The sequence below is a fragment of the Siniperca chuatsi genome, linkage group LG12, assembly GCF_020085105.1.
Source record: "Siniperca chuatsi isolate FFG_IHB_CAS linkage group LG12, ASM2008510v1, whole genome shotgun sequence".
Lineage (NCBI taxonomy): Eukaryota > Metazoa > Chordata > Actinopteri > Centrarchiformes > Sinipercidae > Siniperca > Siniperca chuatsi.
In genome coordinates, this window is record NC_058053.1 from 28,147,717 (window position 1) to 28,160,304 (window position 12,588).

The following is a 12,588-nucleotide window of genomic DNA, read 5'->3' on the forward strand; positions in this document are numbered from 1 at the left end:
AGAAACGATACCCACCATGGAAACGAAGGCTGGAGGCTAAAATCAAGGAGGCACGGAAAGAAGTGAGCCAACTGACAGAGGCCGAGAAAGGTGCAATGAGAAAACAAGTACCCAAGAGGTACAACCAGATGCCCATAACCGAAGCACTTGAAACTGCCAAACAAAGGCTCCAAGCCTTGGCCAGCCGCCTAAAGAGGTACACGAGAGATAACAAAGCCAGAAGAATAAACCGGCTGTTCGCAAACAATCCTGATCCTGAAGGATCTCGCAAAGGGTACAGTCCCATCCAACTATCGGCCAATAACCTGTCTCCCCACAACATGGAAGCTCATGTCAGGCATCATCGCAGCTAAGATAAGGGGGCACATGGATCAATACATGAGCAAAGCACAGAAGGGCATATGACTCATTGCCACACACGGATCACCGAATGCTTGGAGATGTACAACATCAACAGGACTCTAAGAGACTTCATTGCAAACTCGATGAGGCTGTGGAAAACCAACCTTGAGGCCAATGGCAAGCCACTTGCACAAGTATCCATCAAATGTGGCATATACCAAGGAGATGCTCTGTCCCCACTGCTGTTCTGCATAGGTCTGAACCCCCTCACCCAAATAATCAACAAGACTGGCTACGGTTACCGACTCAGGAATGGGGCCACCATCAGTCACCTCCTCTACATGGATGACATCAAGCTATATGCTAAGAGCGAGCGGGCACATTGACTCACTGATCCACACCACCCCGGATCTACAGCTCTGACATTGGGATGTCATTCGGGCTTGAGAGTGTAGTCGAATGGTGACCAAGAGAGGGAAGGTAGTCCACACAGAAGGGGTCTCTCTCCCAGAAGGAACAATAGCAGACATTGAGGAGGGTTACAAGTACCTTGGAATACCACAGGCAAATGGCAACCTCGAAGAGGTAACAAGGAAAACAGCAACTGCCAAATACCTCCAACGAGTAAGGCAAGTCCTAAGAAGTCAGCTCAATGGCAAGAACAAGGCCCAGGCAATAAACAGCTATGCCCTGCCAGTGATCAGATACTCTGCGGGAATAATAAGGTGGCCAAAGGAAGAGATACAGACCACAGACGTTAAGACACGAATGCTCCTCACCATGCATGGAGGGTTCCATCCCAAATCCATCACCCTGAGACTGTACGCTAGCCGTAAGGAAGGCGGCCATGGACTAGTGAGTGTGAGAGCCACTATCAAGGATGAAACATCCAAGATCCACAAGTACATCAAAGATAAGGCCCCAACAGATGACGTGCTCAGTGAATGTCTCAGGCAATGGGGAACAGAGGAAGAGGTGCTGGAGGAGGGACCATCATGGGAGGACAAACCCCTACATGTGATGTACCACCGGAACATAACTGAAGTGGCTGATATCAAGAAATCCTACCAATGGCTAGAGCGGGCCGGACTGAAGGACAGCACAGAGGCACTCATCATGGCTGCACAGGAGCAGGCCCTGAGCACCAGAGCAATAGAGGCCCAGATCTACCACACCAGACAAGACCCAAGGAGTAGGCTGTGCAAAGAAGCCCCTGAGACAATCCAGCACATAACTGCAGGGTGTAAGATGCTGGCAGGGAAAGCATACATGGAACGCCATAACCAAGTGGCTGGCATAGTGTACAGGAACATCTATGGTTAGTAGTATGGAGGTCAAAGTGGGAAACACCTCCAAAGGTGGTAGAGAATGACCGAGCCAAGATCCTGTGGGACTTCCAGATTCAGACTGACAGAATGGTAATGGTGAACCAACCAGACATCGTGGTGGTGGATAAACAGTAGAGGAAAGCCGTTGTGGTTGACGTGGCAATACCAAGTGATGGCAACATCAGGAAAAAGGAACATGAGAAACTAGAGAAATACCAAGGGCTCAGAGAAGAGCTGGAGAAGGCCTGGAAGGTGAAGGCAACAGTGGTGCCCGTGGTCATCGGAGCACTCCCAAACTGGAGGAGTGGCTGCAGCAGATCCCTGGAAGAACACCAGACATCTCGGTCCAGAAAAGTGCAGTACTAGGAACAGCAAAGATACTGCGCAGGACCCTCAAGCTCCCAGCCCTCTGGTAGAGGACCCGGGCTCGAAGGATGAGACCACGAAGTTTTATATATATATATATATATATATAACCATAAAACACCCACCTAACTGCCAAAAAGTGAAAAAGTTAACTTAAGTCAACTTTATCCAACTCCAGCACAATTGAGAACAAACCTTTCAACGAGCTCCCTCCGGATGTCTGAGGTCCTTACCATATGGAGGTGAGCCCAGCCCATACGGTGAGTCCAACCACCCTCTGGAGGAAACTTATTTCTGCCGCTATTATCTAATTTTTTCAGTCGCTACCCAAAGCTCATAACCACAGGTTAGGGCTGGAACGCAGATCGACTGGAAAATCAAAAGGTTTGCCTTTCAGCTCATTTCTCTCTACACCACAACGGTCCGGAGCAACGCCCGCATTACTGCTGATCCCGCACCAATCTGCCTGTCAATCTTGAGCTCTGATTTAACTTCACTGGTGAACAAGACCCCAAGATACTTCAACTACTTCACTTTGGACAGCAACTCACTTCCAACCTGGAGGGAACAATCCACCGTTTTCTGGCAGAGAACCATGGCCTCAGACTTGGAGGTGCTGGCTCTCATACTCCTGCAGTACCCCCGACGAGGCTCCCCGGGGAGAAGGCTTACAACACAGTCCCACACAGCCCAACAATGTCCAGAGCCTTAAGCATGTCAGGGTGAATCTCATCCACACACCTTGCACCTTGCCACTGAGGACTACTCAGAGACCTCTACTAGGGATATAGGTGAGGCTTCTCCTGAGTCTTCAAACTCTAAGTACCACTAGAGTTGAGACTGGGCAGGCTATTCCTCCCAATCAGCCCCCTCCAGGTTTCTCCATTGTTGCCGACTGTCAAACGTCATCTGTAGGCCAAGGTCAGATGACACAGATGAGCTGTGCAGATTTCTCCTGCATGTCAGGGAAATAAGAATTAAAACCACCAGTCAAGTTGTCAAAATGTCCCTCTGCAATTGACTTCACTGGAGCTCTCTCCACATCCTCGCTGGAGAGAAAAGCATCCACCTGAGGAAAGGAGGTGAAATTCCCCTCTGCACATGCCCCTTTCCACAGCTCTGCTTTCTTCAGCAAACCACCAACCTTGTCATACAGGTTCAGAATGCCGCTGCCCCGGCCTTCAGACACACATTCAGTTGGTTCAGTTTTCTGAATATATCTGCCAGATAGACAGGCTTGCAAAGCTGTGCTGTGTCCTCAAACAACATGGCATGGGGATATCCGTGCTCAGACAGAAAGGTGCGCACTTCAAATTGTAATTTCAAAAGCCTGTTGAACAGGCCTGTTCTCCCTCGAGACAGCCAGCGCACTTCTGTGTTTAATAGCATTTGTGTGTGTTCAGCTCCCATGTTTTCACAAAGGTGGCAAAACAGTCGCACATTAAGTGGCTTTGACTTAATGAAGTCTATTACTTTGATGCTGTTGTTCAAAAGGTCATGCAACACATGACTCATTTTCCTGGACGCCAGTGTTTCCCTGTGTATGACACAGTGAGTCCACTGCACATCAGGGTTTTCATTTCAAATTCGTGCCATGAGCCCTTTCACGTGGCCTGTCATTGACGCAGCTGTGCTAGTACAGACACTGGTGCAGGATTTCCAGTTCAGATGGTGCTTTGGCTGATGTTGTGGAGACTTTTTGCATCGTTTCTTTGGATGATCTGAAGCCAGAAAGTTTTATCTTAAAAACTCTCATTGATGTTTTGTGCTGAGATGTCGTTGGAGGTGCGCTGGACGGCTGGAAGACAACGTTCAACACTCCACTGGGTCGTTTGGGTATCTTGTTATGCCTTACTAATGCCCCTGCTGTCTTTCAAAACCTGGTTAATGATGTGTTAAGAGACATGATCGAACATTTTGTTTTTGTCTATTTGGATGACATTCTGATATTTTCCAAGGATCCTGAAGTGCACAAGCAGCACGTTCATCAAATTCTCCAACGGCATTTCACGGGCGTTGCAAACTTTCGCTTTATATGCAACTACATTCGTCTGGCAGCCCATCTCACTGCTCTTACCTCCACCACCACACCATTCCATTGGTCCCCAGAGGCGGAGTCTACATTTTTTGAACCTTTTAACCTAAAACCGGAACATGATACTTTGAAAAGCAGTGTTTTGCAGATACCACTCCCTCTGCCCTCCCTTCGGGATAATATCAGCAGAAGACATATTCAAAATTTAAATCACAGAGACATACAAAGGACTCAGTGGCATAGTAACCATAGTGGACGATGTACTGGTTTAAGGCAGAACTAAAAAGGAGCACTACACCAATCCTTGCACCATGTTTGAGTGCACCAGGAAACAAGGCATTTGAATCAACTTTTTCGGACACAAACTTACTTGAGACAGCAAACAACCACACACAAAAGAATAATCAAGGACATGGCTCCACCAAAGAAAAAAGGAGCTAGGGGCAATGGCAGATCATTGTAACTGTTCACATCGAACAGAGAGGACTATTTAGTTGTTGTGGACCACTACAGCTGATGGTTTGAGTTAGAAAAATTGCGTAATGGGGCACCTGCTGAAGTAAACAAGGTCAAACAAAACAACGCTATGACTTCAGGCCTCCAGAGTTTGATGAAGTTATTTAATCATTAGTAACTATTTTGATGGAAAGTTTAATGAGATCCTTGGAGGGTGAACCAATCTAATAAAAACTTCCCACCGACTCAAACAGTTCACTTTCTGAATTTTAAGTTGAACACACACCATGTGCATTTCAAGGTCAGGTATCTTTGAATGAATAAGACACTCCAGTACAGGTTAGATGTTGGTGTTATTGTTGTAGTGAGACTTTAAAAAAGATATATTATTCATGTAAACTGGTTATGGAATCTGCCTGTTTTATTGTTGAGCATTTATTTTAGACATTAATGGATGATGAGTTAAATGTTACATATATAACTCTTGGTGGGCATGTGGAAGTTAACACATACAGATATCTTTATTTTTTGATTATGTTCACAGCATATATTCTAATAATCTGCTGTAATTCTACTATTGTGTACCTTGTCTGGAAACACAAAAACCTCCATGAGCCTATGTACATTTTCATTGCAGCTTTGTTACTGAATTCTGTTGTTGTCAGCACTGATATGTACCCAAAGTTGTTAATTGACTTTTTATCCGAAAAACAGATGATATCTTATTCAGCCTGTCTCTTTCAATTTTTTATATATTACTCCCTAGGCGGTTCAGAATTCTTACTGTTGGCAGCCATGGCCTATGACAGGTATGTGTCTATATGTAAACCTCTGCAATATCCAACTATCATGAGAAAAAACACAGTGAGTATCTTCCTGGTTTTAGCGTGGCTTCTGCCTGCTAGTCATATTGCAGTCCCAGCAATACTGAGTGCTGAAACTAAACTGTGTAACTTTATTTTAAAAGGAATATTTTGTAACAATGCAATTTACAGTCTTCACTGTGTAAGATCAAGTGTAATTACTATATATGGTGTGGTTGCTTTATTAGATCTCGCAATTCTCCCTGTGCTCTTCATAATTTTTACATACACAAAGATACTTTTTATATCTTATCGAAGTTGTAGAGAATTCAGGAAAAAAGCCGCAGAGACTTGTTTACCCCACCTGTTGGTTTTAATCAGTTTCTCCTGTTTGAGTGCATATGATATCTTCATAGCTCGAGTGGAATCTAATTTTCCAGAAACTGCACGCTTAGTAATGATGTTGGTAAAAATTGTGTATCATCATTTGTTAAATCCGCTCATTTACGGGTTCAAAATGAAAGAAATTTCTAAACACCTTAAAAGGTTGTTCTGTACATCCAAAATCATTTGATGTATCGACACTGATGTACAGTCATTTCTCATGAAATAATCATTCAGAGATGTGAATTTTTGAAAGGTATTTAATGTACGCATTTATTTCCACAGCGAAGAGTATACTCTTTAGTATTTGTTATGGAAACAGCAAAGAGTGTCTTGGGCTTGAACATTATTATTCGATATTATCAAGTCACCCTCAAGTAACCCTAACCCACAACTTTCATTCAGACCTTTTCACTGTATTTGACTTTGCTGTCATCAATTTGCAAATTTGAACCCTGTTTACAAGTAATGACATTCATATTAGTTTCACTGGCAAGATTTCTTTCGCATTTTGTTGTGCATTAAAGATTGTACTTTGCCAACATGTGTACTTAACGTTTTTTTTGTGAAACAATGATATTTGCTGTTCCCAGCTGTTGTTTGTCTTCCACTTCTGTACATGCCGACTCAGAAGAAAATCGTTATTTTTCACGTCAAGCTCTGACTTCAGACCCTGTTTGCTTTGCTAAAAAGGGAAGGAAAGATTGTGTATGTGCATGAGGGTATACATGTGTGTGAAATGGTTTATGTGCAATAAAACATTTTTAAAATTTATGATGAGAAAAATATAAACAAAATAAACCTAAAACGTAATGTTGTTGTCAGTTATTTCCTTATAATGCATGCATAGTCAACTTTCTCTGAGGGAAACTGACTCCAACAGACTTAGTCAGGTCAATGTCAACTGAAGCTAGCTGTCCAAGACGGGGCGGGGGGCGGGGGCCCTCTCTCTTCGAATTGCCTTTCCCAAGGTTTCTCCCATTTGTGTGATCATTTTGTTTATTAAGTTTAATATAGAAAACAGGTATATAAATCAGAAACAATAAGATGTAAGAGTATAGGCTCCCCAACCGGAGATTGGGTACGAAGCCCCAACAAGAATCACGCTGAATGAGGCAGCGACTGACCTGAAAGATAAGATCATGGCGAGAATGAATGCAAGGTAACCCCGACGCCAATCACAACGGCTAAGTGAAGTACCATCAGAAAGTCTCCTAGAAGATGTGAATGCAGCATTAAGTGCGATCCCTACCACAACCATCACTGAAACCAATGAGCTGATATACGCCTCAGCAGCAGTGATCCTCGACATGCTTGGTTATAAGAGCAACCATGGGAGCTATGAGAAACGATACCCACCATGGAAACGAAGGCTGGAGGCTAAAATCAAGGAGGCACGGAAAGAAGTGAGCCAACTGACAGAGGCCGAGAAAGGTGCAATGAGAAAACAAGTACCCAAGAGGTACAACCAGATGCCCATAACGAAGCACTTGAAACTGCCAAACAAAGGCTCCAAGCCTTGGCCAGCCGCCTAAAGAGGTACACGAGAGATAACAAAGCCAGAAGAATAAACCGGCTGTTCGCAAACAATCCTGATCCTGAAGGATCTCGCAAAGGGTACAGTCCCATCCAACTATCGGCCAATAACCTGTCTCCCCACAACATGGAAGCTCATGTCAGGCATCATCGCAGCTAAGATAAGGGGGCACATGGATCAATACATGAGCAAAGCACAGAAGGGCATATGACTCATTGCCACACACGGATCACCGAATGCTTGGAGATGTACAACATCAACAGGACTCTAAGAGACTTCATTGCAAACTCGATGAGGCTGTGGAAAACCAACCTTGAGGCCAATGGCAAGCCACTTGCACAAGTATCCATCAAATGTGGCATATACCAAGGAGATGCTCTGTCCCCACTGCTGTTCTGCATAGGTCTGAACCCCCTCACCCAAATAATCAACAAGACTGGCTACGGTTACCGACTCAGGAATGGGGCCACCATCAGTCACCTCCTCTACATGGATGACATCAAGCTATATGCTAAGAGCGAGCGGGCACATTGACTCACTGATCCACACCACCCCGGATCTACAGCTCTGACATTGGGATGTCATTCGGGCTTGAGAGTGTAGTCGAATGGTGACCAAGAGAGGGAAGGTAGTCCACACAGAAGGGTCTCTCTCCCAGAAGGAACAATAGCAGACATTGAGGAGGGTTACAAGTACCTTGGAATACCACAGGCAAATGGCAACCTCGAAGAGGTAACAAGGAAAACAGCAACTGCCAAATACCTCCAACGAGTAAGGCAAGTCCTAAGAAGTCAGCTCAATGGCAAGAACAAGGCCCAGGCAATAAACAGCTATGCCCTGCCAGTGATCAGATACTCTGCGGGAATAATAAGGTGGCCAAAGGAAGAGATACAGACCACAGACGTTAAGACACGAATGCTCCTCACCATGCATGGAGGGTTCCATCCCAAATCCATCACCCTGAGACTGTACGCTAGCCGTAAGGAAGGCGGCCATGGACTAGTGAGTGTGAGAGCCACTATCAAGGATGAAACATCCAAGATCCACAAGTACATCAAAGATAAGGCCCCAACAGATGACGTGCTCAGTGAATGTCTCAGGCAATGGGGAACAGAGGAAGAGGTGCTGGAGGAGGGACCATCATGGGAGGACAAACCCCTACATGTGATGTACCACCGGAACATAACTGAAGTGGCTGATATCAAGAAATCCTACCAATGGCTAGAGCGGGCCGGACTGAAGGACAGCACAGAGGCACTCATCATGGCTGCACAGGAGCAGGCCCTGAGCACCAGAGCAATAGAGGCCCAGATCTACCACACCAGACAAGACCCAAGGAGTAGGCTGTGCAAAGAAGCCCCTGAGACAATCCAGCACATAACTGCAGGGTGTAAGATGCTGGCAGGGAAAGCATACATGGAACGCCATAACCAAGTGGCTGGCATAGTGTACAGGAACATCTATGGTTAGTAGTATGGAGGTCAAAGTGGGAAACACCTCCAAAGGTGGTAGAGAATGACCGAGCCAAGATCCTGTGGGACTTCCAGATTCAGACTGACAGAATGGTAATGGTGAACCAACCAGACATCGTGGTGGTGGACAAACAGCAGAGGAAAGCCGTTGTAGTTGACGTGGCAATACCAAGTGATGGCAACATCAGGAAAAAGGAACAAGAGAAACTAGAGAAATACCAAGGGCTCAGAGAAGAGCTGGAGAAGGCCTGGAAGGTGAAGGCAACAGGACCTGGGCTCGAGACCACCAGCAGAGGGTGAAGGACAAAGTTTTTTATACACACACACATATATATATATATATATATATATATATATATACACCTATAACCATAAAACACCCACCTAACTGCCAAAAAGTGAAAAAGTTAACTTAAATCAACTTAATCCAACTCCAGCACAATTGAGAACAAACCTTTCAACTAGTCAGCTAGTACAGCTACACCTCAATTTAGTTTGTACTCTAAATTGTTTGTTATTTTTGTTTTTTAACCACCATGCACTCTTGCAGGTGCTAATTCAGGATTTCCTGGCTTCCACTGGCAGACAGTCTCTAAGCTGCTGTTGTGCCTATAAATAATACACGTTTTTCATTAATGTAAAGACTTAACAAACATTTTTTATGAAGTAATACAACTGACTGTGAGCATGTAATAGTTTGGGCAGGACAATGCCCTGTAATCTCTCCAGCATTTTCTGGGTCCACCCCTGGTCTCCTACCACTTGGACATGCCCAGAAAACCTCCAAAGGAAGGTGCTGAGGAACTACCTCAACTGGCTCCTTTCGATGCGAAGGAGCAGCGGTTCTGCTCCGAGCTCCCTCCGGATGTCTGAGGTCCTTACCATATGGAGGTGAGCCCAGCCCATACGGTGAGTCCAACCACCCTCTGGAGGAAACTCATTTCTGCCGCTATTATCTCATTTTTTCAGTCGCTACCCAAAGCTCATAACCACAGGTTAGGGCTGGAACACAGATCGACTGGAAAATCAAAAGGTTTGCCTTTCAGCTCATTTCTCTCTACACCACAACGGTCCGGAGCAACGCCCGCATTACTGCTGATCCCGCACCAATCTGCCTGTCAATCTTGAGCTCTGATTTAACTTCACTGGTGAACAAGACCCCAAGATACTTCAACTACTTCACTTTGGACAGCAACTCACTTCCAACCTGGAGGGAACAATCCACCGTTTTCTGGCAGAGAACCATGGCCTCAGACTTGGAGGTGCTGGCTCTCATCCCGACTGCTTCACACTCGACTGCACACTGCCCCAGTGCGTGCTGAAAGTCATGGTCTGATGAAGCCAACAGAACCACATAATTTGGAAAGAACAGAGAAGCAGTTTTGAAGTCCCCAAACCGGACACTCTCCCCCAGCTGTGCCTTGAGATCCTGTCCATGAAAATCACAAACAGAGTTGTCCCTTGAATCAGTGGCCAGAGACAACCCTGGTGGAGCTCAACACCCACGGGAAACGTGTTTGACTTCCTGCCGAGATTATGGACACAGTTCTCACTCCTGTTACATAAGGAGCAGATGGCTTATAGCATCGGCCCCAGTACCCCATACTCCTGCAGTACCCCCGACGAGGCTCCCCGGGGAGAAGGCTTACGACACGGTCAACGGAATCTGCATTGCTCCCCCTTGATTTCAACAATCAGTCAGAGCCTCCTTTCCAGTATCCTGGAATAAGCTTTCCTAAGAAGGCTGAGCAGTGTGATACCCAGATAAGTGGAGCACACCCTCTGTTCCACTTTTTTAAAAATGGGAACCACCACCCCGGTCTGTCATTCCGCAGGCACTGTCACCAACATCCACATGACATTGAAGACGTGTGTCAGTCAAGACAGCCCAACAATGTCCAGAGCCTTAAGCATGTCAGGGTGAATCTCATCCACACCTTGCACCTTGCCACTGAGGACTACTCAGAGACCTCTACCAGGGATATAGGTGAGGCTTCTCCTGAGTCTTCAAACTCTAAGTACCACTAGAGTTGAGACTGGGCAGGCTATTCCTCCCAATCAGCCCCCTCCAGGTTTCTCCATTGTTGCCGACTGTCAAACGTCATCTGTAGGCCAAGGTCAGATGACACAGATGAGCTGTGCAGATTTCTCCTGCATGTCAGGGAAATAAGAATTAAAACCACCAGTCAAGTTGTCAAAATGTCCCTCTGCAATTGACTTCACTGGAGCTCTCTCCACATCCTCGCTGGAGAGAAAAGCATCCACCTGAGGAAAGGAGGTGAAATTCCCCTCTGCACATGCCCCTTTCCACAGCTCTGCTTTCTTCAGCAAACCACCAACCTTGTCATACAGGTTCAGAATGCCGCTGCCCGGCCTTCAGACACACATTCAGTTGGTTCAGTTTTCTGAATATATCTGCCAGATAGACAGGCTTGCAAAGCTGTGCTGTGTCCTCAAACAACATGGCATGGGGATATCCGTGCTCAGACAGAAAGGTGCGCACTTCAAATTGTAATTTCAAAAGCCTGTTGAACAGGCCTGTTCTCCCTCGAGACAGCCAGCGCACTTCTGTGTTTAATAGCATTTGTGTGTGTTCAGCTCCCACAAAGGTGGCAAAACAGTCGCACATTAAGTGGCTTTGACTTAATGAAGTCTATTACTTTGATGCTGTTGTTCAAAAGGTCATGCAACACATGACTCATTTTCCTGGACGCCAGTGTTTCCCTGTGTATGACACAGTGAGTCCACTGCACATCAGGGTTTTCATTTCAAATTCGTGCCATGAGCCCTTTCACGTGGCCTGTCATTGACGCAGCTGTGCTAGTACAGACACTGGTGCAGGATTTCCAGTTCAGATGGTGCTTTGGCTGATGTTGTGGAGACTTTTTGCATCGTTTCTTTGGATGATCTGAAGCCAGAAAGTTTTATCTTAAAAAACTCTCATTGATGTTTTGTGCTGAGATGTCGTTGGAGGTGCGCTGGACGGCTGGAAGACAACGTTCAACACTCCACTGGGTCGTTTGGGTATCTTGTTATGCCTTACTAATGCCCCTGCTGTCTTTCAAAACCTGGTTAATGATGTGTTAAGAGACATGATCGAACATTTTGTTTTTGTCTATTTGGATGACATTCTGATATTTTCCAAGGATCCTGAAGTGCACAAGCAGCACGTTCATCAAATTCTCCAACGGCATTTCACGGGCGTTGCAAACTTTCGCTTTATATGCAACTACATTCGTCTGGCAGCCCATCTCACTGCTCTTACCTCCACCACCACACCATTCCATTGGTCCCCAGAGGCGGAGTCTACATTTTTTGAACCTTTTAACCTAAAACCGGAACATGATACTTTGAAAAGCAGTGTTTTGCAGATACCACTCCCTCTGCCCTCCCTTCGGGATAATATCAGCAGAAGACATATTCAAAATTTAAATCACAGAGACATACAAAGGACTCAGTGGCATAGTAACCATAGTGGACGATGTACTGGTTTAAGGCAGAACTAAAAAGGAGCACTACACCAATCCTTGCACCATGTTTGAGTGCACCAGGAAACAAGGCATTTGCCTGAATCAACTTTTTCGGACACAAACTTACTTGAGACAGCAAACAACCACACACAAAAGAATAATCAAGGACATGGCTCCACCAAAGAAAAAAGGAGCTAGGGGCAATGGCAGATCATTGTAACTGTTCACATCGAACAGAGAGGACTATTTAGTTGTTGTGGACCACTACAGCTGATGGTTTGAGTTAGAAAAATTGCGTAATGGGGCACCTGCTGAAGTAAAAGAGGTCAAACAAAACAACGCTATGACTTCAGGCCTCCAGAGTTTGATGAAGTTATTTAATCATTAGTAACTAT

The 12,588-nt window shown here is 45.5% G+C and overlaps 1 protein-coding gene across 1 annotated transcript; it reads left to right on the forward strand.

Moving 5' to 3' along the window:
• Nucleotides 1–4,767: 4,767 nt before the first annotated feature.
• On the forward strand, nucleotides 4,768–6,258 carry LOC122885156 (olfactory receptor 51E1-like). Its single transcript, XM_044215881.1, has one exon. The coding sequence runs from the start codon at nucleotides 4,978–4,980 to the stop codon at nucleotides 5,902–5,904; it is 927 nt and encodes a 308-aa protein (XP_044071816.1). The 5' UTR covers nucleotides 4,768–4,977; the 3' UTR covers nucleotides 5,905–6,258.
• Nucleotides 6,259–12,588: the final 6,330 nt, after the last annotated feature.